At 43.8% G+C, this 26,197-nt stretch overlaps 1 protein-coding gene across 1 annotated transcript in view; it reads right to left on the bottom strand.

The window, feature by feature from the left end:
- The window catches only part of myo1g (myosin IG), a 50,862-nt gene that overhangs the window by 12,288 nt on the left and 12,377 nt on the right, over positions 1–26,197 (bottom strand). Inside the window, exons 13-21 of the mRNA XM_069176766.1 lie at positions 22,895–22,969; positions 22,582–22,714; positions 20,704–20,870; positions 19,678–19,885; positions 18,855–19,078; positions 17,346–17,490; positions 14,014–14,118; positions 13,216–13,329; positions 6,562–6,719 (exon numbers count right to left, since the gene is read on the bottom strand). Coding sequence (XP_069032867.1) covers positions 6,562–6,719; positions 13,216–13,329; positions 14,014–14,118; positions 17,346–17,490; positions 18,855–19,078; positions 19,678–19,885; positions 20,704–20,870; positions 22,582–22,714; positions 22,895–22,969 — 1,329 coding nt within the window. The remainder of the gene's footprint in view (positions 1–6,561; positions 6,720–13,215; positions 13,330–14,013; positions 14,119–17,345; positions 17,491–18,854; positions 19,079–19,677; positions 19,886–20,703; positions 20,871–22,581; positions 22,715–22,894; positions 22,970–26,197) is intronic.

Genomic DNA, 26,197 nt, shown 5'->3' with positions numbered 1-26,197 from the left:
CACGGGTTCCATTTTTCTAAAGCCTGAGCTTACAGAGCCAAGAGGAGGTCTGGTGTTCCTGTAGGCCGCGCCAGAAAAAAACACCCCAAAAAAACCCATCCATTCATCCGTTATCTATACTTGCTTTATCCTGAACAAGGTCACGAACAAACAAAAAAATGATCTTCTAAATGACCTTCTGATCCCCAAATTTTCTGCAAGTAGAAAAACAAAAACATTGTTCACGCGTTTTATATTTGCTGGAGTTCATTTATCTTATCTGTAATTAGCTGAGCTACTCATAACAACACTAAGATCACACACATTTGATCTTGCGTGAACCCGATCTCACACCAACATGACCGATTTTCAGATCAAATTGATTTAAATATCATAAATTCAGGGCTGAAATCTGTGAATCTGCGAGTTTGGTCCCAACATGAAAGACGGACACAGAAAACCAGCGATGCGGAATTGCTGCCAGCTCTTTTAATAGATAGAGAAATATAACACGCTCCTATGACCTATATGATTTCTCGCACCGAGGCTGAATTATTCCCGCCCGCTGCGGACCATGTTTGACACAGACCAGCTGTAATTAACGTTCAGATTCAGGCCGGACTTTGTGGCTAAATGGGGAAAAAAAAAAAAAAAAAATCACTGAAGCACATGACCTGCCGGCTCTCCGGGAACGGCCGGGGAAATAGGTCAGTGCACTGTTTACGTCCACCTGGGTTAAAAGCCGTTACCATAGTTACTCTCTCCATCCGATCAGAACTGCGGAGGCGGAGCGCCGAACCCAAAAAAAACTAGAAGCAGACCAGCAGCTGCAGGGGTTTGGACAAACCGCAAAAGAGACGCAAAGCGAGGGGACGAGGGGGACGTGGAGAGCGCAGGGCTCCAGCTCCGGTTGCTCCCGTTGCTCCGGCCGGCCGTGAGACGAACACATTGAGGACAGCCACAGAGGGAGGGAAAAAAAAAAAAAGAGAGAGCGAGAGGAGGCTATTTCAGGCGCAGGATGACGCCTTTTACGACCTAAAAAGCGAATTTAGAAACGGGAGGGACGGTTTCGCTCACACCTACACAAGCAACAAACTGTTGATGTCCGACGAGGTCGAGCAAGAAAGTCAACAAGTCCTTCGATATCAGAAGCAGGTCAGTGTGTGTGTGTGTGTGTGTGTGTGCCTCTCTTTGATCATTAAAGCCACATCACAAGACTTCTCACAGATGCTTTGGGGTTAATGAAATCACAAATTTTCCTCTTGGGTTTCTGGCGAGGCGGCGAAGGGGAGGGGTGACCCAGAAGATTGCTATTAATGCAACACCGTTCCAGGTCTTTCCATATTCATAAATGAAACTGAGCAGAGGAGGAAGAGAAATACAAAAAAAAAAAAAATAAGAGGCAGATGAGAAGAAAAACAACTGAGGACGAAGTTAGAAAATAGAAAGATTCAAGGTGATAAGATGAGGACATGATTGTGAACTTGGAACAAGTCCAGAAAAGATTTCTAAGATCATTTCAGGCTGAAAACAGCACTTTGACCAAACTACTGGAGGGTTGCTGCAGGAGCGAGTTGTTGTGTGATCTTCACTTTAACCTTTGCTTTTTCTGAAACTTTACCGCTATTGCTGGCTCAGGTGGCCCTGCTGTTATTGGCCTTCGCTGCCGCGGGACCTCCCATGATGCACCGAGCTCCCCTCCTCTTTCGTCATGCATATGCTATATATACCCTCATTGCATGTCATTAACTTTGTCTTTTTCTGCAGGTGTCTGTGGCTCCGGAGCTGCTTGTTTGGTGTTTATTGTTTCTCAATGCTGTTCTTTTCTCTCTCTGCTCTCCCTTCATACCCAACCAGTGGAGCTCCATTAGACCACAACCAAACCTGTTTGACACCCCTGGTCTAGAGGTTCATATACGTTTTATCCAACTGGCAAAATGTCTTCCAATCGTCTTTGGATAAAACTTAGATTGACCAGGACCTGGATGTCTGAGAACCTTCAAAGACATATTTAAATTGGTTCAATCAGGAGGTTTGGATTATGAAATATTTTAATGAATTAGACAATTAAGTCAAAGAGCACTTTCATATGATGGTAGAGGCCCAAACTCCAGTTTAGTAGAATGATTCAGAAATATTTGAATGTCTTAAAAGGAAAAGATTGTATGAATCCTCAAAAAAAATTGTGATTTATTGACATTTATTGGACCAATACCAAGACATATTACAACAATTGTGTCCAAAAAAAAAGAAACTGCACTTTCTATTAAGCATCACAGCTGGTATGGAAACTTTATTTTTATTCGGAAAAGAGTCTCTGCTGGTGATCAATAAGATAATAAAATCCCCCAAATTGCCTTTTAAGTAAAGAATCCTCCTCAGTCTTTTAAGGCAGGGGAAGAGCATACCCTAAATCCTGCCTTTAGCCCCACTCATACTCCCCCAGCTGTCCCAGCAGATGGTCCAACCCCCCAAACACACACACACACACACACACACACACACACACACACACACACACACACACACTTTTAGTAAACAGACGCACTCACATACCGACACACACACACACACACGCGCGCGTGCGCGCTCACGAGCGGCTCATTCATGCCGACAGCCCTGACTAAGGTGACAGGAAGAGAAAGCCGGGGAGAGACGGGGGATGAGGTTGTGCGCAGGAAAGTTTGACGGATGAAGAGGAGCGAGCAGGAGGAACGTGCCCAGCCGAGGGAGCGCGAGACGGAAGTGACATGACAGCGAACCAGACAGCTTGTCTTCGCCGTCCTCGCCGACAACGCGAAGCGGCTTTGAAGTCAATTTTTTTTTGTTTTTACCTTGTGTGCCTCCTCTGACCCAGTTTTTGTACGACTCACTGTGTCACCGCACGCGCGCTCTCTCTATCTCAACTGTAAACATTCACGCGCCCTTCCCAAGATCGGCTCTCCCCGGTCTGAAGTGAGGAGATGAGGAGGAGCAGCAGGAGTCACAATCACTCCATTGACCGTTTCCTCCCCTGACCGTCCTAACTTTACCTCGCAACAGACCCAGATGACGCGCGCGTGACTCTCAGACTCCGGCATCTCACTTCATGCAGAAGTAAGCGGGAAAAAAAAGGAGCGTGTTTGTGTTGTCATCCTCCCTCCCCCCCGCACACACACACACACACACACACACACACACACACACACACAACCTGACTTTGTCTCATGAGTCTCCTTTTAATGAGTCGCCGAGCAGAGGTCACGACCCCCCTCCATTCACCGCAGATGGTGGCACAATAACAGGCGGGGAGCTGAAACCGATGTTCGGCTCTCCTCGGAGACGCCTGCCGCACCCCGACCAGAGCCGCACAGCTGCTGCAGGGACCCAGGCGAAGCAGAAACCCTGCCACCACCCCACCACCCCCCAGAAAAATACCCCAAACCCAGACCAAAAGTCTAAGACTCGCTAAACCCACCAAAGCCTCACCGGGGATCTAGGATCACCAAGCTGAACACACACACACACACACACACACACACACACACACACACACACACACACAGGGAGACTCATAAAAGTGGGAGCACACACTCCCCTGGTGCGGCTGCCGTCTGCCCTGCCTCCGAGCTGGAAGCAAAAACAAACCAAGAGACTGGAAGGAAAACAGAAATATGAGTCTTTCTGAAGTTAGACAGATTGTGTGAGCGTCTATTGCACTGCATTATTTTCACTAGACACACATTGGCAACCCACTTTATGTCACCTATTGCAACTCATGTAGCCTGTATCTTATTCAACTGCTGATTATTTGGGGCATTCATAAATGTTTTTTTTGGGGTTTTTTTAACACAAAGTGCCATAAAGTTGCAAAAAAAACACAAAGGTCAACTGACTCAATGTTACTACCCACCAATCAAACGCCTCGCTAACCCTACTTTCATAAGACTACCCACGGTGCTCATACTATGAGGTGAGACCTCAGCACCAAGGTGAGCGTGTGCAGTATCTTCCTTCAATGTATCTATAAAATATCATGTAATTTTGGCCATGGGGACGTCTTAAAACACAAAATAAAAGTTGAAGATGAAGAAGTGTTTTAAACACGTATTTGAGGATCAAAGCAGCTGGAAGGTCATTTCCTGTGATATTGACCAGCTGACTATCTGACCGATGGCTTCAGCTCCGGTCGCCACGTATCCAGGAGTCGGACTAAAGCGACCACTGCAGTTTCCAGTTAACGAGATCCTCTAAAAATATCAGAAAATACCTCCAGGAAATAAGAAAAATGGGGGGAAAGGAAAATGAACTGTACATTATGAGGAAGAAGGGAAAAGGAACGGAAATAAAAACGTGTTTAAAGCCTTGAAGGGACACTAAAGGGCGAAGTGAACCCCGTCAGACCCCATTTCACCTCCAACTACTGCTCCATTGATCTAAGATTTCTCCAAAACACACTGCTCTTTTAGTTTCGCCTCTTATCTGAAAGGCTTCTTCAGTTCTGAACAGAGAAACTGTTGAATGTTTCCTTTAAAATCAAAAAAATTTTGGTGGAAAATCCTTTGTGTTATTTATTTTTCTCCACATTTTAAATAATCAAAATAAACATATAAATTCACTTTGGTCAACATTATTATTATTATTATTATTAACACTTATTAGTTTGGAAAACATCAAGAACATTTTTGATCAAGAATGAAGCTGCAAGGCCACTGATTAATTTTGCATTCATTTTTTTTTTTTTTTTAATAAAAACTCAAAATAATGAGTCTTAACTATGAAACAGCCAAAGTCTGCGTTGGATTTCGACATAAACACCACGGGGTCTCTGTGGATGTATATGTTTGCGTCACTGTGTGTGGACCCGGCAGGATCTGGGGGATGAAGCACGTCGGTGAGTCCAGCCACTGCAGACGGCCTCAGCGGGCAGAACTTACGACAACACGCCCACACACACACACACACACACACACACACACACACACACACACACACACACCCTTACACAACCAAAACAGTCTGCTGGGTGTGAGCACTTGCGGGTTGTGTCATTCAAGCCGAGTCTGGCGGAGATGAACGTGGGTGGATGTGAATCAGGTTTATAAACAGCGACGACAAATCAGATTCGGAGTGATGAATGTGACAAATGTCAGCGCGGCTGATTCATTTCACGGCAGTTATTCAGAGCGCCGCTCGGACAGCGACAACTATGACAGTGATAAATGCCAAGAGCATGATTTGCGTAATTGTTGTGCCGCGTTAATGGACTCGGTCGTAGCCGAGGTCTTCGGTCGGTAACAATGAGTCTAACTCTGCCTCGTTTATTCATGTGACACGGAGCCCTGAAAGGCGGCAGCTCTTCACCCCAAACAATCACTTCACCAACTGATCTCACTTATTAATGTCTCGTCTCTACTGAAAGATCCGGTGAAATCAGCCGCTCCAGTGTTTTGTTCTAACGGAAACCTGGCAATATTGTAGTAAACAAACAAATTAATGTTCAGCATGTTTGTAGCTGTCAGCAGCATTTCTGAATTTGTTGGTTTGGCTTTGATTGAATTCAACAACAGCTGAAAAACAGCTTCTTCAACAGTATCTCATGGACCAGAGGGAGATTCAGGACCTCTGCTCCGACAGTGGTGACCAAACCTTTGGCTTTTTGATCCCATCAGTGAATGATTATCGACAATTGTTCATTAATCTTCAAGAAAAAAAAATTGTTCAACAAGTCTTCTTTTTCTCTGCTTTGTTAATTGTTTAAACATCCTAAAAATCTGTTCCACAAATCTTTCTCTCGTGACTCCTTCAGGATCTGACTGATTGGAAATCACTGCTCTAAGAGAAAAAAAAACCTCTTTAAATTGAATTGTACCTGCTGTTGAATAAATACACGCTGATGTAATATATCTGTACTTCCCTTAAAAGCACAAAGAATCACTCGCCTGGCTCCGCCCACCTGTCGCTCACAGCTTCAGTCTTTACTGTGATTACAGTCTGGAAACCCAGTTTGCATTAAGGTTTGTTCAGCCACTCTTAAGGACGGACCAATCGGAGATCAGTGGGTGTGGCTAAATGCGATGAAGTCAAGGGTTTGTTTCTAGTTGTAGCTCCGACGGTGGTGGAGCTCGATGAAGCGATACGAACAGTTGTAGCAGCGCAAGCTAATATGGAGGAAATGAAGCGACAACAACGTGTTTTAAAAAGACAAAACGCAGCCTGCAGTGGACATTTACCGACATGACGTTACACCCTGCTCGCACCGAGGGAGGGTTTCTGCTGTTTACAGCTCCATGACTGCTGCTGCAGCATACGTGACGTGGAGGTCAATGCTGACTGGTTAACATCTGCTCCAACAGTTTTAAAATCACTCAGAGGTCTGTGGATGCAATGACTGGAACCAATCTCATACGGAGCCAACGGCCGCACCTTATTTGTAAAGGCCTTCAAACAGCCGCATATAACGACCACTTCTACCCTGAAACTCGTGAGTGTCGCAAAGACCGCCGCGCAAACATACGAGGACAGAATCAGCGAGGTTTTCGGCCCGGTGAGAAATCAGCGGGGGGGGGGGGGGGGGGGGGGGGGGTTTCCCGTGTCACTGACCGTGTGAAGTGGTCCACCAGCGCTCCCACCAGTTCGCCCACTCGGTCCTGGTTGGGGCAGAGCCCACCTCGCTGCAGACACAGCAGCACGTCGTCCTGGGAGGTCGTGTGTAGCGCCACCATCTGGTCGACCCCGGAGGTCACGCTCAGCCCTGTGAACTAGAGAGAGAGAGAGAGAGACGAAGTGAGACACCGAAGAGGAACATCTGAGGACATCAGCTGCAGTGAAGGTTGGCCTCAGGAGAATTCAAAGCAGCTGTGGTCATCATAAACATCATGAAAGTGAGGAAATGCATTTGTTTTGGTTGAGTGTTGACCGATTAATGGCCTCCAGCTGTCAAGCAGATAATGATAGACTACAACAATAACAGTCATGTAAGAGGACTTATTACAGTAAATGTCTGCCAATTTAAATTCACTGGGAAACTGCTTCCATCAGCATCACCTGGATATTGTCAGGAAAATAAACACCTTCGTAGGAAACACTGCCGAGTTATCTGGACAGTGGGGATCAACGGATTGAATTGAACTTCGGACTGAACATTGAATATGATAAATGAGTACCACTGCTCATTATGTGTTATTAGATCAGAGGTCTCCCCAGAGGAAAGCGGTACTGAAGTCTGCAGGGTGCTGCCTGCTTCGTTCGAGATCAGTTACCGTTCTTAAGTTTTGCAATACTTCTCTTTGCTTTTGCGCCGCTGTGATAAGACTCCAGCTCTGATAATGACTGCGGCCTTCAGATGGCTCGGCTGGCCGTCGTCACGTCTGTACTGTGGCTGTGACGAGACGGGACACATTCGGTTTTTTTAATGGTTGAAACACAAACTGTCACAGGAGCACGGCGGATTCAAACAGCAGCAGCTGGACAGATCCACAAGACGACGGGCTGAACCTCAGCAGCGGCAAATTACCGAACAGTAAACGCATCCGGCCGCAGCTTCACCGGTCACGGCCGGCAGCGGCTGCAGCTCCGCTCGCAAGCAGAAGCTGAATACTGTCGGACGTCGGCCTTTAAAAATGAACGAGCGCTGAATGCATCAGATGAAGCGTCGCGTTATTTCTCCCTCCTGAAGAATCGGCAAATTGTTTCCTTTAGCTGGTGGTGTGTTATAGCTGAACTAGACCAACTGTTCGTGTGGCCGAGCAGCTGGGCGGAAAAGAATGGAGGGGAGAAAAAAAAAAAAAAGTGTTAAATATCCCTTTCAAAATGTTCCCGCCAGGATTTTGCAGTGTTTTTTTTTTGCTGCGATCAGAAACTTTGGTTCTGCTTTGGCTTTTCTCCAAAATTGTGATGTAATTTGCGAAGTTTTAAATGAGTCTTCTGCGGTAAAATGGCGGGAAATTAACAAAAGTCAAGTCAAGGGACATTTTTTTTTTTTTTTAATTCTTTAACAACTCCTAATAAAGAGTAATATGTAATCACTTATGATAGTAAGCATTCAGCATATCACGACAAATATTTCACTTATAATCTGTTTTTTAAGGGCCTTAAATGTTTTATGAATAACATTAATTCAACTTATAAGCCCAAACAAAAACAAACCGCAGTCTCTTACAACCGGAAGTGTCGGGAAACTAATTTAACCTATTCCTCATTCACGAACCCCATCACTCTAAGCTTTTGCGGTTCTGACGGTCAGCTAGCACTCGGGATGTTTTAATAGTGAGAAGGAGCAGGTGCCCTACTGGTTGTAAAAGAAGAGATATTTTGGTTGATAAAGCGAGTTTTGTTTGAAGAGTGTACTTTATATGCTGTGATTTATTCCGCGGAGCTCCTTTTGAGCAAATCATTTTGCGGAAAAATTGCGATCGCGAGATCACAACTGACTGATAATATTTCTGCACTTTCCACTGAATTCTGATTGCAGGAGTATTTTAATAAATGTTGCATTAATACTTTTATTTTTTTTTATAACAGACCTGACCCCTTTTTCCAGCACAGCCGTACGCAGCCCTGACTATAGGCAGAGTGACCTGTGATGTTCTGCCGCACAGATTTGCAGCGCTGGAAAATCATTTGTACAAAAGTGTCGGGGATTATCACGTCAACGCATAATACCTGTGAGTTTAACAGAGTGTACGGCGCAGTATATGCCGGATCAAAAACCACGCCGTGAACGAAGTCAGCGGGATTATTTGTGCTCAGAGGATGCAGGCTGGGAGGAACTCTGCCGGCGGTGCACGTGTGGAGGTGCAGTGAAGGGAAAGTCATTAGCTGTGACCCAGTTGGAGCAATGTACAGATTTACTGTGACTGGAAGAGCGAGAGAGAGAGTCAGAGAGGAATCAGCTCCATGCGAGGTGGAAGACGAAACCAGAGGACCAGTGAGATTTGCTGCTGTAGGAGATGCAGAGAAAGTGAGGCGCGTGACAGGTTTTTAGAAAGAGGACGGGGAGACCGAGTGGACTAAGCCTCTTACACCCTCCAGCGCACACGCACAGGTTAATCCGGCGGGGACGACAGTGTGCGGGACGTCCCGGCGTCGTCAAGGCCAAAGTCCTGTACGACCTGTCCCCCTCCTCACTGGACCACTGAGTCAGCACAGTGCACTCATTTAGAGTGTTCCCCAAAAAATGCCATATTTCTTCATCTACATCATTACTTTACTTTATTATCACTTGATTGATGTTATGTTAATTATTAGGAGCATTTCTTTTTGTTCAAAGCTATTTACAAAAGGCCATTTGATCTAAGTGAGACAGAGAATTAAAGGCGCAATTGATTATCTTTTTTCAATTTATGTTTAGTTCATGGATAAAAAATGTCAGAAATTGGAAAAAAAAAAAATGTAAAAAATTCTGTGGAAGATTTATTTCAGGTGCTCAGTTAAAAAAAACCCTGCAAAAAAACAAAAGAAAAAAAAACCCATTATTATGAAGGGAATATTCATAATGATGAACCACAGAACTCTCCTGGATAATTAATAACAATACGTTTGGGATGATTCCTTATTGCAGTTGAGAACAAAAATAAAGCTGCCACAGCTGCTAAATTCAACCAAAGTCAGTTCTCTTAGCAGCGTAATTACAGTTCGGAGAATAGCAACTTCTGTTGAATTTTTATTGAACAGAAATTTGTATTCTTTATTCCGCTGAATCATTAAGTTCAGTTGTTTTGCGTGACTTTGTTTTGGAGCTTGTGTTAAAGATGAGCTCCGGTTGACACCAGCCCAATCGATTTTTCGTAAAAAAAAAACACAACGAGACCTTTCGCAGCTTCTGTTTCTGTGACCTGTGACACTTCAGCCTTAATGAGTCTCAGTCTGGAGACACAATGAGCTGCTCTGCTTCTTCAGCGCCGTATTCTGTGTTTATGACCTGGATAAGACTCATGTTTCCTCGGTCTGAGCAGCAGGGCTTAATGGCATCAGCTATCTTTAGCTGCTCCGCTGCTGCATAATGATGGTTTTTAACCCTGTGGCATGTTGTGAACTCTCTCTCTCCTTCTCCCTGTCTCGCTTTCTCTCTCTGTGTGTAAAACCACTGCTGGACGTCCAGCTGTGCTGACTCATTATGTCCCATTTAAGTTATTGGTCTCAATTATATTGTGCTTTCAGTTCGTTTAATTGCAGCTGCGAACTCTGTTCATCTCAGACCTTTCTTTCTTTCTTTCTTTCTTTTTTTCTCTGCCCTCAAATTCAAGTGACTTTCATTTTCAAGGATTGACATAGAAGCTAAACGAGAGGAACGAGAAATGACCGATCGCGACGCAGAAATGTCAAAATGACAGAAATTACGACAAATTACATGTAAATGTCATGAAATAAGACATTCAAACTAACATGTATTTTATATATTGATATATATTTCATGGTGGAGTAACGCAATGATAGTTTTACTGTCACTTGTCTGAGTTGTCTGACTGAATAACATCTTCATGACATTTTAATTTATAACACTGTCTCCCTAAAGCCTTAAAAGTGCTGAAGGACGTCGCGCCATCACATCTTCCAGACCTCATAGTAATATATTGTCCAGGTGTTCCCGACCATTATAACACTGAGGTGGAGCATATAGATATTGTCATGATAATAATCCTACATTCTTGGTGAAAATGCAGAGTTTTTAGTGAAATAACTTCCCAGCGTGTCGGCCGGTTTTAGCGCATGCTGATTGGTTAAAATTAAACTGAGGTCTACGCCCAGTAGGATGGAACGACTGCAGATGAATCAGCGTAGACAGGTCCATATTCATGGTCTGGTTCACACCTGGCTAGATTAAAACCTTCTTATATGATTTAACGGTTAGTGTCTCAGGTCTTGGTTTGGCAGACCTCCCATGATGCACTCTGTCTAAAAATGTGCATTTTTACGTCACAACTGCACTGTTCTTCAACATTTTTGTTTCATGTGGTTGTTTATTATCTGTATTCTTTGTAAGTGTGAAGTGCATTGGGATGATGCTGTATTGTGATCCTACATTTAAAATACAATCGAATGGATGAAACTGAGTTGAAGACCAACTGTCAATCAAGTCCACACTTTCCATCAGCCCGCCCACTTTCCATCATGCTACAGTGCATCAAAGCATGATGTCCGTGTTATTTGAAGAGACCTTGAAACATCACATTAGATAACGCTCTCGTCTCCTTCAGCCTCTCTGTGAGATCCTCCATCCAGTTTCTCAGATCGCTCCATGAAACGAGTCTCGTTCACCTCGCGCGGCAGATGAACCTAAAGCCTGACCACCGCTGTCGAAGCGTGACCGTGACCTCGCATAGTCACCACAACATAAACACACACACACACACACACACACACACACACACACACACACACACACACACACACACACACACACACACACACACACACACACACACACAGAGCGTCGTGGCCTCATGAGTCTCACAGATCATATGCCCTCTGAGCCAGAAGGAGAGAGTGCTGTCTCAGTGTGGGGCCTTTTATTGCTCCTGTACTTTGCTCACTTACTGATGGATGACCCGGGTCAGACATGATGGAGGATGAGTGTGTGTGAAGTGTGAGGAGTGTGTGTACAGCTGAGAGGACAGAGTGAGAAATAAAGGACAGCTGGGATAAAGTACAAAGACTCTGACCCACATTCGCAGAAGCTGTTTGGAAGTGAGTTTGCTTCTTAGTACAGTGCCGTGTGTTTCTTATTTATGTCCCACTGTGAGGACAAAAACCTCCCAACACAGACTGGGTCACACTTTTTGGAATATTTTTCACTTTTTGAGTGAATGGTTCTTTATTAAAGAAATGTGAATTTAAATGTGACGGTTAAAAGGTGATTTTAGGGTTACAGTAAGGGGAAATATAAGTTTACTGAGTAATATACAATCAGTAAAAAGAGGTCTAAGTAAATGAGATGGTTATTTTCTAATAGAAAACCTGTGGTAAAAAGATGTGACCATCAACACGCCTGTGATTTAAACTCTGAATCAGTGTTAAAAGGGGGGATTTGCCTACATTAGGAACCGAATATAAAAATATCTCAGCTTCCTGCAGATCCCTCAACTTTGTAAAAGTGGAAAATCAAATCACTAGAGTGTTTTTTTTTTTGTTTTTTTTAAGAACAGAGACCCTTGAACGATTATCCTCTTAAGAGCACCAAACCAACAATGAACTAATCCTGCTGCTGTTCCACATTTCATTATTGTCTAAAACTGCACAACAGGAACAGACAGAATAGTAATGCTGTTGCATCTGGGTGACTTAACAATATCTGAGGGCAAAAGTGCCAGAATTAAATGAAAAGATCAGAGTCATAAAGAAGGAACATGACGCAAATATCATTTAAATGTTTACCTGAAGGCATTCATAGCACTGCACTCATTTGTAGATACATAATAGGGTTTTCTTCCGTCTGTCTGGAGGACTACGCTGCTGTTATAGCGGTGGGGGGTAGTGTGCTAGTATATGACTAAATGCTATGCAGTCTCGTGTAATTTTGGACCATTATTACAATATTTATTTAAAAATGAACTGTCTGCTTAAAAATAATGATCACTAAAACAAAGATTGTAATGAAGAGCCATAGGTGCAGTGAAAAAACACTCGTGTGCTGCACATTAATTGTCAGGAAAACCCTGCATAAAGTGACAGAAGTCGACTTTCTCTGTGGGCCACTGATGCATCTGTAACCGGGTGATTCGCTCGGTAAATGAGCGAATTTTCTAAAAAAACTTCCTCTAAAAACAAGTCTGTTCGCTAAATTTAAAGCTCCTCCTTTATAGGTTATTTTTACGTGGTAGCCTGCCCGATATAAATCCTACCGCTCCCCTTTTTCAATGATCTTCTTGTTTTTGGGTGTATTTGTGCTACAATTACTGTATTTTCATTTGTCCCTACCTGGATGGTTTCAGGATTTGAGGACACCGTATTGCCTAAAAAGCGATTATCGACAAAACGGGTGTTTCTATCTTAAAAAAAAGTTCCGGCACATTAAGTTGCGGCTGCACAGACAGTAGCTGTTGGTATAAACTCATCTTTTCATGGGATTCGTTGATAAAAAAACAAAAAAACAACAACACAACAAAAGCAGCTCAATCCCTGAAGATAACACGTGCAGTTCTGAGCGTGAGTGAGTCGAATCGCTGGAGAGTCCCTACAAGGGTAGGAAAGGCGTCTGTGTGTCATCGTGTTTGTGTCTGCGCCTCCCGCTGAGCGCTCTCCCAGGTGAGTACTTACGGCGTCTAAAGGAAGTCGCTTCAGAACTTTGTACTGCTTCTTCGGCTCTAATTTGTAGACGAACTTCTCTGTGACGAGCAGGCCTCGGTCTGTGCTTTTGTTGAATCTATTCACCTGAGAGAGAGAGAAAAGGATAAGGCTTAACACATTTGTTCATTTTCTATTTTCTGTTTCGGGCTTTTTTTTTTTATGCAACTCCGAAGGATCTTTTGGGGTTATCGCTGTTCTCGAGTCAAAAACAGGTTTTTGAAGAAGCACAAAACAAGGAATAAAAAAAAACGACTGGTAGGCCTGTCAGAGTGGGAGGTTGTTTTAATTCGCTCTATCGAAGCCGACATATCTTCACAATATAATAAAGCTGCTGCCCTAATTTAGTTGAAGCCCTCTCTCCAGTCGCTGATAAGGAAAATGTGGGCATTATTATCCACAGGAAGATGATAAGAGGAAGTTCAGCATGAGGTAAAATAATAAGCCTGACTCAATTCAGGCACTGCAGACTTAAAAAAAAAAAAAAAATTAAAGGTTGAGGAAACTTTAGGGCTGGATTCATAGTTCAGTCCCTTTCATGATTAATCCTCTGATTATTTTCTAAGAGGGTTATAGTCACTGCTGGAACATGAAATGTTGAAAGACGAGCTGATACGAGGGAGAGAAAGCATGCAGAGGCGGTTTATGTGTGGAACACGGCGAGTGAGAAAAACATCCCAAAGCTGAAACGAAGCAACAAAAGAAAGAAACTCCTCGTGGCTACAAAACAGACATTTCCATTTCACCGTGTTCCTTTCCTTTGCACCGTACCTTCCTGCAGAAGCCCGAGAAGAGGACCTGACTGTACTCGTCTTTGTTCTTGAGCTCCTTGGAAACCCGGACGAAGCCCGAGCTGGTCTGAGGGCTGTCTCGCACCTGCAGAATATAAAAGAGCAGCATTATTACGGGAGGCCGCGCTGACGCTGCCGGCTACAGGGCGGACGGTACGGGAACGTATCTCGTCGTTAGTCGTTAAAACTCCGGGTGACCTCTCTGTGCCTTTTTTTTATCACTTTAATTCCCTCAGATCAAAGCTGGAGGCCCCGGGGCGGCTGTTACCAGACACGGCGTTTGACGTGCCGTTAAGAGAGCGGGCAGGGAGCCTGACACTGCAGCCGGATGGGAAATAAACGTGATGGGAGCTCAGAAGGAAATGTAAAACCACTTTGTAGTCTCCCTCCTCCAGAGTTGAGCCGTGTCTTCATGTACTGCTTATATACTGAATATACAGTATATGGCTAAAGGTCTGCGGTGTTACCTGTCTAATCTCTAGTCCGGTGGCTGTTTCTCATGTTTTGGCCCAAGTCTCTTAGCGCCAGGGAGGGAAAATCCTTTCCTGTTTTAATAATGTGACAATGCCTCCATAAAGAAATGGTTCTCGGTCTTTGCTGTGGAAGAACTTCACCTCCAGAGAGTCCTGAACTCAAATCCATCCAACAGCTTTGGCCAACCCGGTCTTATCACCTCACGTTAGTGCACAAACTCACTTAACCCACATTCTCTTCATATCAAAATTGAAAGCTTCAGTGTAGTTTTATCTGTTTATTTCAGGGTTTTAACTTTATAGGGGGAATTGATAGTATTTTACATACTGACATCATTCAACTGCTGCTTGAGCTGTTTGAAACACTCGCAGGTTGTAAAACTTTGCCATCTGCATCATCCGTCTCACATGACTTGATGATGTCATAATGCTCTTTTTGCTGAATGGGGGCAAACCAAAATCCCTTGGACAGTCCCGCCAGAGGAGCAGATTAAACGGACATTATTTCCAAATGACGTCTACAATAATGACATGTGGGTGTAAAGTACACGACTATTTCTGGTAACTAAAAGCAACCTCTGTAGGTTAAACAACGACCACGGTCTTAAGCTCCTTTTACACCGCCTGTACTGGAGATTTTCAATTAGTTACACAGGGTGGATAAAACCTGGTCCTACTTTTGGTATGACCTCCATCGACATTCTAAGCTGATACTAACAGATGATGTAAAAACAAGAGTCGACTGGAGTCGAGTGGAGTCGAGTGGACCAGTGGAACCGGCAGTGGAAAAGGGGCTTTAGTTCAATTTGAAGGGAAGCAATGCTGCGCTGATGCTTGCCGCTGGACGTGAACCCCAGTCCACAGTGTCAAAGCGGAGCCCTTTGTACACTTATCTGTTGATCTCAGCATCCACCCTGCTGGCTCAGATTACTCCCCGCAAGGCAACCAAACGTTCCCAGTGGATGCACGTGATAAACAACAAAGCTAGACGTCGTATAAACAAGATGTACTGTTGATCCCAAACACCACAATGAGAAGTGTAATTTTATTTTGTTTGTGTTCATGTCTCGTCCCTCCCACGCGATCCGATTACTCCCAGACAACAGGAACAGCCCGGCCTCCATTTATAAGATCGCCTCCAATTCCAAATAACGAGGTAAACTTGTTGAATCTTGTGATCTTGTTGATGGTTTCTGAGAAAACACAACAAATCCTATTTGCTGTCCCGCTTTCACACAGTTGGACGCCTGATCTTAAACAGCTTCAGCTAAATACAAGTCACGATTGACGCTGACTGCACGGTGCATTACACACACTCATCTATAGGTCTTTGTGGCATTAGATCCGATCACGGGTACCTGGAGCCTCGAAGGAGGCCAGCAAGTCACGGTCCGGCTGACTGACTAACGAGGGGAGTGACTCAGGACTCTGCGGCAGTCATGCTCACGATCCCTGGAGGGGTCTTTAAAGGCAGCAAATAACCTCAGATTAGCTGGTAAATGAGGCAACTGTGGGATTCATTAAAGGAGGGCTGTGTTCACAAGCACCATCCTCCTTTGGTCATGCTCAATAAACCTGAGGCGTGTCACATGCACCGTATACATTCACAACAACAGATGACTTTCAGTGGTCACCAGTCACCGCCGGTCATTTACATCCCCTTTAATGCGACGAATTCAAATGAGACATTTTCCCCATTTGTCACACAGCTATAAGTGTTTCTAGCAAATGACGTTCACTTGTGGTGACGAATGCCCATAAAATTATTCTGAAGAGGAAAAACTAGTAGAAAACAAACAACTAATAAAAATAGAAGGTTAAATGGCCGAGTGTTGTTGTTTTGTTATGCATATTATTTATTCAGATTTTAACCCGCTTTTGAAGAGTATAACTCATTGCTGGTGTCCTATAAAAAGTAAAAACCCACTTTACTTCATTATTCACCTTAAAACTGGGTGAAGTACAGAAACATGATAGTTAACTAAACAACAGAAAATAAACATGTTTCATTTTGAGAAAATATAATTTTTTTAAACACAAATTTAATTTTAAAGCTTTTGTTCCACATGTTTTTGGTATTTTTCAGAAAAGGGAACTTGTTCAGGTGTCAACATGAGACCCAATTAAGGAACTACAATGAAGTGAATACAAGCAGTCATGTATCAAAGAGATCATCGTGTCTGTCGACTGTTTAGGACACATGATGAAACTAGATTATATTTAATTTACTGAAATAATATGCAATGCAAAAGAAAGCATCAGATCCGATAATACGATTTGTTTGTTTAGATTTGTTTTAGTTGGGTCCTTTAGCGGTTCCTCTTTCTATATAGGCGGCCATGTGGTACCACTATGTTTCTACAGTAGCCCACGAGGGACAAACCAAGCAGTGGCTTTTAATGTTTGTCAAGAATGAATTAATAATAAAAAAAATATATAATTGTTTGTTCATAATTACTTGTTCATTTACATGTTGAAGCAAAAATGTGAAAAAAAAAATCTGATCGTTTGCCGGATTTCTTAGTCTTTTCTGATTATAAACTCTACTTTTGAACAATTGTCAGTCAAAATAATCTGTTTTGTATGTCAACTTGGGTTTTAGGAAATTATGATAACAATTATACAAAGTTTTTCTGATATTTCATAGACCAACATGTTAATTGCGTAAGAAAGACAAATAATTTGTAACAGAAGAAAAATCTTCACTGCAGCCCCCAAAGAAATACATTTTTAAAAAGACTGATAACGTCGTCCTGATTGAATCTCAAAGCAAATACCAGACAGAAGAACGGTACACAGGGTTTCATCTGGTGTTTTGTTGTTTATCTGTGATTCTTACATTTGCCAGGTAGTCCCTCTCCCAGGCTCTGCTGAATCCCCAGTCTTTCCTCTCTCCGCTCAGAGCAGTCAGTGCGGCCACTTTGGCCCGAACCTCCAGCATGTCAGAGGGAGGGATGTTCTTCACGATCTGCCTCGCCCACCACCTGACAACAAGGGATGAGAGCGAGACGGCATGCCATGTGGGTGGAGTATTACTTCAAAGGGGCTAAACAAGAAAAGTACAGTAGGAGGAACGCTTCAAGTCAGCGAGGGATAAAAATACATTTTCTACCGCAGTGCCAAAACACGTCCTCATGGATCTAAAAGTCATTGACTCACACACCCAAAGACTCATTCAAGTTACTCTACAGAGAATTTACTGACCTGTAAAAAAAATTTGCCAGGAAGAAAAAAAAAAAAAAGAGAGTTTTGAATATAAATTACAGAGTTAAACGAAACAGTTTGACATTTTAGGAGATTTTCATGTTCTTGCCAAGAGTTGCAGTAAATGAGAAGATTGAAACCGCTCACACATCTGATCACTTGCAACGACGGTAACCAGGAGCCAGTTAACTTAGATTAGCATAAAGACTGGAAACAAGGGGGAAGAACTGATTCTATCCAAAGGGAACAAAATCCACCTGCAGCGCATCTAAAGCTTGTTAAAAAAAAAAAAAAAACCTCTAAAATTCAGTAATTAACATCTCATTTGTTTAATCTGTAATAAAACCAAAGTGTAGAAACAACTCAACGTCTCAGGAGTTATCTTGGAACAAGCCCGGCTAGCTGTTTACCCCTGTGTGTATAGTTTATGCTGAGCTAAGCTTAGCTGTAGTTTCATATTTACTCAAGTCATCTGCATACTCAAATCAAGCATTTTGTAATGTTATTTCTATCAAAACTAATATTTTTTTCCTTTTCAGTGCAAATGGATTTATCTGCTGTAACTTTACTGACAGTGTCTGTCAAGTAAAATATACTTAAAGGTCCCAAACTGTTTAAAGTCAGAATTTTCAGTTCTTTTTTGATGATAAAGCAGGTTTATGTGCTGTATTGATACCGTGAAAGATTCAAAATGCTCAGTCCACAGACAAATGCAGACAGTCTGTATTCAGCAACTGTGACATTTGGATTTCTGTAAGTTTGTGATGTCACAAACTCACATGCGTGTCGTATGTCCCCTCTTAGCGCCGCCCACTGTCCAACCTTTTATGTGGAAGAAAACCCCGAGCGGTTTCTAGTAGAGTTAGTAATCCAACCTGTGGTTGGTCTGAACATGTGTCAGTCAAAAAAGAATCAGCCAATCAGAAGAGAGTAGCATTGATATCAATTAGCTCAGACACCAGAGAGAATCTTAAAAGAGGAGATGTAAAACTATACTGAGATTAGTTTGGTACTTGAAACCTAAAAAATATGGATATCAAAACCGCAAAGAAGACACCAGAAAAGTGTACGACATTGGACCTTTAAAGACCAAAAAATTCCGTCATTTTTTATGGAGGAAGAATTTCAATTTGTGAGCTCTGACCTGCGATGCAGCATGACTGTGATGTTGTGAAACTGGGACAGAGCTGCAGGCGGCGTCGGCCACTCCACAGTCTTTCCGTAGTCGGCCATCGTTCTCACATTAGAAAACCTTCGCTCCACCTCCCAGAAATGGGCCTTGACTTTGTAGCGCTTGTAGCAGCCCATGATGGCGTAGATGGCTCTCATCCGCCGGCACCTCGTACGAGCCAACGCCCCACGCCACACCTATGGGGTCGAGATGGACGCGTTAGAAAGACGAAAAGAAAGATGTCTCCTCAGTCCCACAGAGCTGAAGACAAGCTTGTGCTCCAGTTAGAGATCCAGACTTCTCTGCAGTCATCAAAGTAGGTCAGCGAGAAGAGAAAAGAGAAGGATGTTTCATTGAGCAAGCCAAGTAATTGACTTTAATGTAACTGAGCTCTGGATCTCATTAATTATCCCAATTATTGTTACAGGAAATTAGGATTCAAGCTGGCAGATGAATTTCAGTGAAACATAACCAGGAGCCACGTATTCATGAGAATGAGACAAACTGAAATCTCCACTCTGAAACCCAGAAGTTGGAAACTGGCGGAGATAAAGTTGTGGGTGATTAACAGGAAGACACCATCCGAGCTGCCCGTGACATTAAATTAGTTCACTGTGTCAATTAATTGGACTGTCAGATCCATACATCCTCATTAAACGCATTGGCTTAAAAAAAAACCCAAAAAAACAGAGATCCAACAAAATCAGGCTGTGATTGAATACGGATGAAGAAGATGATAATGATGATGATGATGATGGCAGCAAAATAGTAAAGAAGACTGATACTCTCTGCTGACCTTCTGCAGGAAAAGCACCAGGATGGGGATGAGGGCGGCTCTCTCCTGCTCCAAGGTGAAGAGAGACCGCGGCGTTCGCACAAACAGCTTCGTCTGTCCGTACGCCACGTCGACCTGGAAACCGTGCTGGTTGACGATGGCCTCCACAGCCTCCCTGTCTGAGGCCATCAGGTGGTTGGGCCAGGTGTACTCACACGTCATCTTGTACCTGAAACAACATTCAAAAGTAAGATCAGCCATTATGATGAGAAACATTTATCCACGAGGGTGGAAGTAACAGATATTGTTGTCACTGTAAACCTGCAGTGTGGAGCTTTTGTCTCCCCCTTCAGTCAGTGAGAGGAATCACAACAACCTACCGTCCAAGTACTGCTTTCTGGCGGCGTTATGTTCAATCAGCATTGTGTGAACCCATTTGTAAAGCACTTGACATTTATTTATATTTCAAAGTCCCACATTATCAGTTAAAGATTTTTAGTTTTGTTTTATGTTATTTAAAGGGTCTTTAGGGTCAACATAAATTTGACAGTGTCTTTTTTGGGTCTGGAAGAGCTTCGCATTGCATCATGGGAAGTGTAGGATCATATCCTTAGTCATCGTCTACATACCTGTGGTACTTTTTAGTACGAGTATTTTAAAATAAAAGATTTTTCTTCAGCTGTGCATGAATGTTCTGCTCAACAGGAAACAAGAACAAAGTCTGTTTTTATGTATTTTTTTTGTATTTTGTGTTCTCCCAATTAAATTAGAAAGGTTGTATGTTTTTTGTTTAATGCAACATGTTAAGTTCACTCTCAACTGCATTTTTGGTTAAGAAAAACAAACAGCAACTCTTCTGCCGGCAAAGGAACCTTTGGTACATTTTCTACTGTAGGTGTTACACTGAGCCGCTGCAGAGACAAAAAAAAAAAAGAGACGGGACTCTTTCTGAATTCCCTCACAGAGGAGTTTGCCAAAGGGAGACCTGAAACACCGAACAAGTCTCGCTTCACAGAGCACCGCTGCACAGCCAACATGTTCCCTTACCGCTGCAGGAAGCGAGCGTAGGGCTGCCTGTAGGCGAAGCCGGCCCTGCGGACCATCACGTTCTCCAGCAGGCCGAGGTAAGCCACCTGGTGCTCGCAGCGGGCGTCGTCAAACAACACCGGCGACTTCATCTCGTTGGGTTTTATACATCGCACGTAGTACGGCTCCTGAAAAAACAGAACAGAAGTTGTATATAACTCCTCAGCTGACCGTGCACGTCCTCTTTTAACAAGTCTGTTTTTATCTACTGTAAAATGTTTTATGGGACGTCCCAGCCGGGATCAATGAAGCGTCACAACATCACATCATTGTAACCGCTTTCTGCGTCAGTTTACAGCCTAACATTGACTGATTCGGGCAGTATTTTTTTCACAGCTCTCTTGTTTTTTCACCTGCAGACTCTTGCATTTGTCTCTTTTCCCCTTTGTTTTCCTCACCGCAGCGTTCGTCGCTCTCTGAGTAAATAAACTCCACTCAGCTTGTAAACTGTCGGCGAGCCACAGACGAGCAGCAAAAACTAGCAAACTGAGTTCAGTGACCTTAATCAGACTTGCTGAATATTTGTGCAGTGAGCAGCTGAGCCTCACAGCGCGGCCACTTATTAACAGCACGTTGAACTGCGCATTAACACCGCGAAGTCGATAAAGCCTCCAGTGCAGAGTTATGACAGGTATCTCAGTGGGAGACGATCCCCTGTAAAAGATCAGAGACTGCTGTGTTTTGATTGTCTTACACTCTGCGTCCATGAAAGATGATCAAGGCGGAACAAAATGAGAACTATATGACATTGAACGCCGTCATCCATCATATCAATGATGCATGTGTGCACTGAGTTTCAGCTCAGCTCAGCAGCTAATGGGGGCTGGGAGCAAATGAGGTGCAGAGACTGGGCGCAGGTGCAGCTAAAGAAAACTGGCTGCTCTTTCAATGTGACCCTGCAGAAGAAAAAAAAAATAAAAACCTTTTGCCAGGGGAGTTTCCTTTCATTTTACCTCAGCCACACCAAGACGAGCCGCTACAACAGCCCGGCAGCAGGCCGTCCGAAAATAACAGCTGGAAATGTCAGACTTCACTCAGTGAGATGAGGCCAGGAGAGGTGAGCAGCACATTTTGTGATCCACCTCCGCTTCCCTCTCACCACCCTCGCAGCTCCACACACAGTCAGACACGCTCACAAAAAGGTCTCTGACACCACATACAGCACATTTCTGTGTGTACGTTCAAACGTCGGACGGATGCACGCTTCCTTTCGCCCCGTAGTTTGTCGCGCACGGTGATAAACCGTCCTCCACCAAAGAGACATCGCACAGACACATTGGCAGCCTCAGGATAGCGTGTGACTCATTTAGGCTTTACAGGGACCAGAACAGGCTGAATTGGTGCAGAGCGTCTTCTGGATGTTGACAGCAGAGTAAACTGGAGGGGATGATCTACGTTGGCACTAAACACTCACTGTGAGACAAAAATAACAGCGGAGGAGCGAGCCGGCGGTGCATTTGATTCGACACCCAGTCAGCAAGTCAAAACACAAGCAGCTACATCTCTGGTCAAAACGTGAGCACCAGACTGGACGGGATTTCTTAGGTATTATGTACATTCATATGGCAATTATTTATTTTGGGGAAGTGGGTAAAATAATTACTTTCGACAGACAGCATTAAAGGCTGTCGTGAAATTTGCTAACTCAAAACTCTTTTTTCTCAACTTCACTGTCTACTTCTCTTTGCCTCTCCATGTTTGGCTTTAAACATTACTAAGAATTACTGTAGATGGTGAGAAGATATGTTTATTGCAAATGACATCCACGGCCGCCCCCCCCCCCCCCCCCGGGGTTAAGGGAAGTGAACTGGAAGTTGATCTTAAGTGGAAACTACTGACCTTGCAGGCCAGTTTATCAACCAAGGCCACAATGGAGTTCTTGAACAGGGTAGCCGCGGTCAAAGGTCGCTTGGTGACCTCTGTGATGCTCAGCTGACCATCTGGCCACATCTCCTTCAGGACTGGGTTGGCACTGCGACAGAGACCGTCGGAGGCAAGAAATGGGAGAAAAGAGCAAAGGACACACATTAACTAGGCCAGTGGAGGAGTGATGTGCAGAAGAAACTCATTTATACACTTAACCCAGTTATTGAACTGTCAAGAGCATCAGGGTGATGTACAAAAAATGGTCAGAGACAACTGTAGTTGGCACCTGTTGTACATAAGACGCTTGAAATCTTGGAAAAGCAGGTCCTTGTTTTTGTCCAAAAAGCCCTCGACGGAATATCTGCAAAAGACGTAGAGGGAGGGAGTGAGAGTAATCGAGAGTAATTGACCAAAAGTAGTTCAAAAGAAGGAGGGAGGCCTCACTGAAGAGCACTTGGAGTGAAGTGGTGTGTGACAAGAAGAATCAAGATGCTAAAATTACGAGCAAGTCAGACAGAAAAGTAACACAGCTTAACCAGTACGTATCAGTCCCTAAAAAAAGGTCGCTATTGTTAACGGGCTCTGCTCTCTGCACCAAATGATTCACAGTCCTCCGGCAAAAGATTACAACAAAAGTCATGCCGCTTAGTCGATTTCCAAATAGCACACGGTCAAAGGACCTGTCTACAAAACTAATCTGCCCATTTTACAAGTGCTCAGTTGTTTTTGATAAGGCATCAGTGGGAGGTCACGGGCGCACTGTAAAGCACAGTTACATAACCGGTCCAGCGCCGCGGTACGAGCCTGCTGTAGTGTGAGCGTCAGATAAAACTCCCCTTCTGTTTCCTCATTCACAGTGGAACAGTGACGTGAACGGTGTGTAACGCTGCTGTGCACCGTTTCTATCTAATGCAGAAAAACTGCGCGTACGTAAACAGCAGTGGAGGAGGTACACAGATCTGTAACTGCATTCAGGATACATTAAATATACAAAAACAAGATAGAAAGAGATGCTTATCCTGACCGTGTATGCCTGAAGGGCTTAATTGTACAATGATACTACTATAATATTTGAATATTTTTTTTTGTATACGGGTAGGACTGTAAGAGCACTGTATTTCATTGGCTTTTCTATTGAAGGAGCTCATTGACCCCAATTTGGATGCACATTGGGAGCGAGTAATGGCATCCCATGATAGGAAGGATTCTCCCCAGTGAAATATGAATGACCTTTCTGTGTTTGGTGTCATTCGTTTGTATGTACTTTGTGTGCTAAAAGTCTGAGGGCCCAAACTCTGTATTATTAAAGTGAGTTCAAGTGATGGACGTTCTTTTTTGGGTCTCAAAGAAATCATGTGAGAAGCTCAGACCACGTGGAAATTTGATTTAGCCAGAAGTGACCATATTTGGACGTGCTGGGGAGGAACTGAGACCCAGAGGACGTTATGCCCCGTCCACCTGTACTGGCCACCTGACTGCACCCCAGGCATGTCAGTAATACCAGGAACACACCCAAACATACAGCTTTTTGAGGCCTAATATCTAATTAATGATGGATTTATTTTCAGAGGAACCACCGTAAAATTAATAAGAAGGAGTGACTTTAGTGAATGGCACCATTATAACTCGTAAAAAACATTCATTGACTTTGTATTTCATGAGAGAATTTGATGCTTTTCAATTGGAGCAACAGGTTTTTTGAAGGATGACCCTAGTGGCCCTCAGTGGTACTGCACTTTGAGGAACTTTTCAGACACCGAGGCTACGTCCATTTTTCTATACAGTGTATCTGGAAGATGTCATGTAGACACTGTTTTTCTGCGAACGGGCTCACAAGTTAAAGACACTGAAGATCACAGATTTTTAGTAATACATTCCATCTTATAACCGTTTGTCATAGTGAAGGAATTTTACGATGCAAAGTAAAAAAAAAAGTAACTAACTGTTGTGATAAAAGTAGAGGAGTAAAAAAATACTTCCAATATTTTCCTCAAAAATAGGTTGAATTACAAGTAAAATGGAAATACCCAAAGTACAGTAAAAAAACAAAGCTGTTACATTCTCTCCTCACCCTCCCTCTTTAACAAACAAAACAAAAAAAACACATCGTGTCACATGTCGTCTGCATGGCCCTGTCTGTGTCTGTGTCCTAGGCTGTCACATCTGGAGGCAAAGGAGCGGAGGCTGGCTGTGACAGATGTGTCCCCTTGGCTCACGGACACTGAAACCACCTGACCAGATTCTGGGAAGCTCGCCGAAGAGTCACAGAGTGTGAAAGGAAAATAGAGAGCAGTCAGAACACACAGCAACAAGCTACAACGAGGACAGGACAGGACAGGACAGGACAGGACAGGACAGGACAGGACAGGACAGGACAGGACAGGACAGGACAGGACGGGACAGGACAGGACAGGACAGGACGGGATGGGACGGGATGGGATGGGATGGGACGCTGGGACAGGATAGACAGGAAGAGGACGCGCACAGATAGAGGCAGCGGCTCTCCAGAGACGTAGAGGATGATTTAGAGGGAAGTATATTTTAGCATGAAGGTCAAGGGTGGTGCAAGGAGAGGGCCGGGTTGTATAAAGTGAAAGGGAACACATTGAGAGAGCCGCGTCACGAGATGTGAGATGTCTCGCAATACGAAAGTTTGTGGAGTAAGGTTGTATCATATATCTTTACTCAAAGTGCTGCATGCGCAGTTTTAAATACTGCCGGGAATTAGAAGAGTGGAGGGCGAGGTACAGAAGAAGAAAGGGGGTGGGGGGGGGGGGGGGAGCGAAGTAGGTCAAAGCTTGTGATAGTGGTGGTGGCGGTGGGGGGAGGAGGAAGGGGGGGAGGAAGGGGGGGGAGGGCAGCGGGTGATGAGGGGGTATATTTAGCCGGAGTAAGGATAGACTCAGACGGGATGGGATGGGACAGGGGACGGTACCACTAGGACGCGATATACGAAGTGACAGCTCAGCTGGAGAGACCCCCCGACGCGGCCCTGAGTGGAGCCGAGGCCGGGTGACGGCGACGCACAGCGACAGCGACGACGGCCATCTGCCATTACCGCTGCAGGTCTGTCATATGTTGAGCCCGTCACGTTAGGCGCTCGCTAAGGTGGGAGGCCAATGCATTCACGGCCCCTGAAGACTTGGTTTTAAAATATTCGCATTTCTGCGTAACATAAAATAACCACAACTAAATAAGAAACAATCAGAGAAAAAAAATACAAAATAATGGTGAGTATTATTCAAGAGTTTAATCTTCCCAAACTCAGATAATCGACTTCAGCAAGACTAGCTGCTAACTTGCTAACAAGAGCTGCCAGAATTGTTTTCTCTTTACTGTTTTATTTAGTCTCCCCGGCATTTTTTTTTTTTTATTATACATCAATTTCTCCCACAAATAAAAGGTAATAACTGACATGTGAAATTAAAGCAAACACAACGCACTTCACTTTAGTATTTCTATTTCATGCCAGTTAAAACTTCCACTGTACTCCATCTCAGAGAAATATATTATACTTTTTACTGAACTACATTTATCTATGAGCCATATATATAAATTATAAATACATTTTTGCATGCAAAACATATGT

Source organism: Embiotoca jacksoni, unplaced genomic scaffold (genome assembly GCF_022577435.1).
Source record: "Embiotoca jacksoni isolate LCO1_2020_lvr unplaced genomic scaffold, fEmbJac1.0.p SCAF_7, whole genome shotgun sequence".
In the NCBI taxonomy this organism is placed as follows: domain Eukaryota; kingdom Metazoa; phylum Chordata; class Actinopteri; family Embiotocidae; genus Embiotoca; species Embiotoca jacksoni.
Note: the sequence above shows the minus strand (reverse complement) of the source record. Positions and strands in the feature narration are given on the sequence as shown.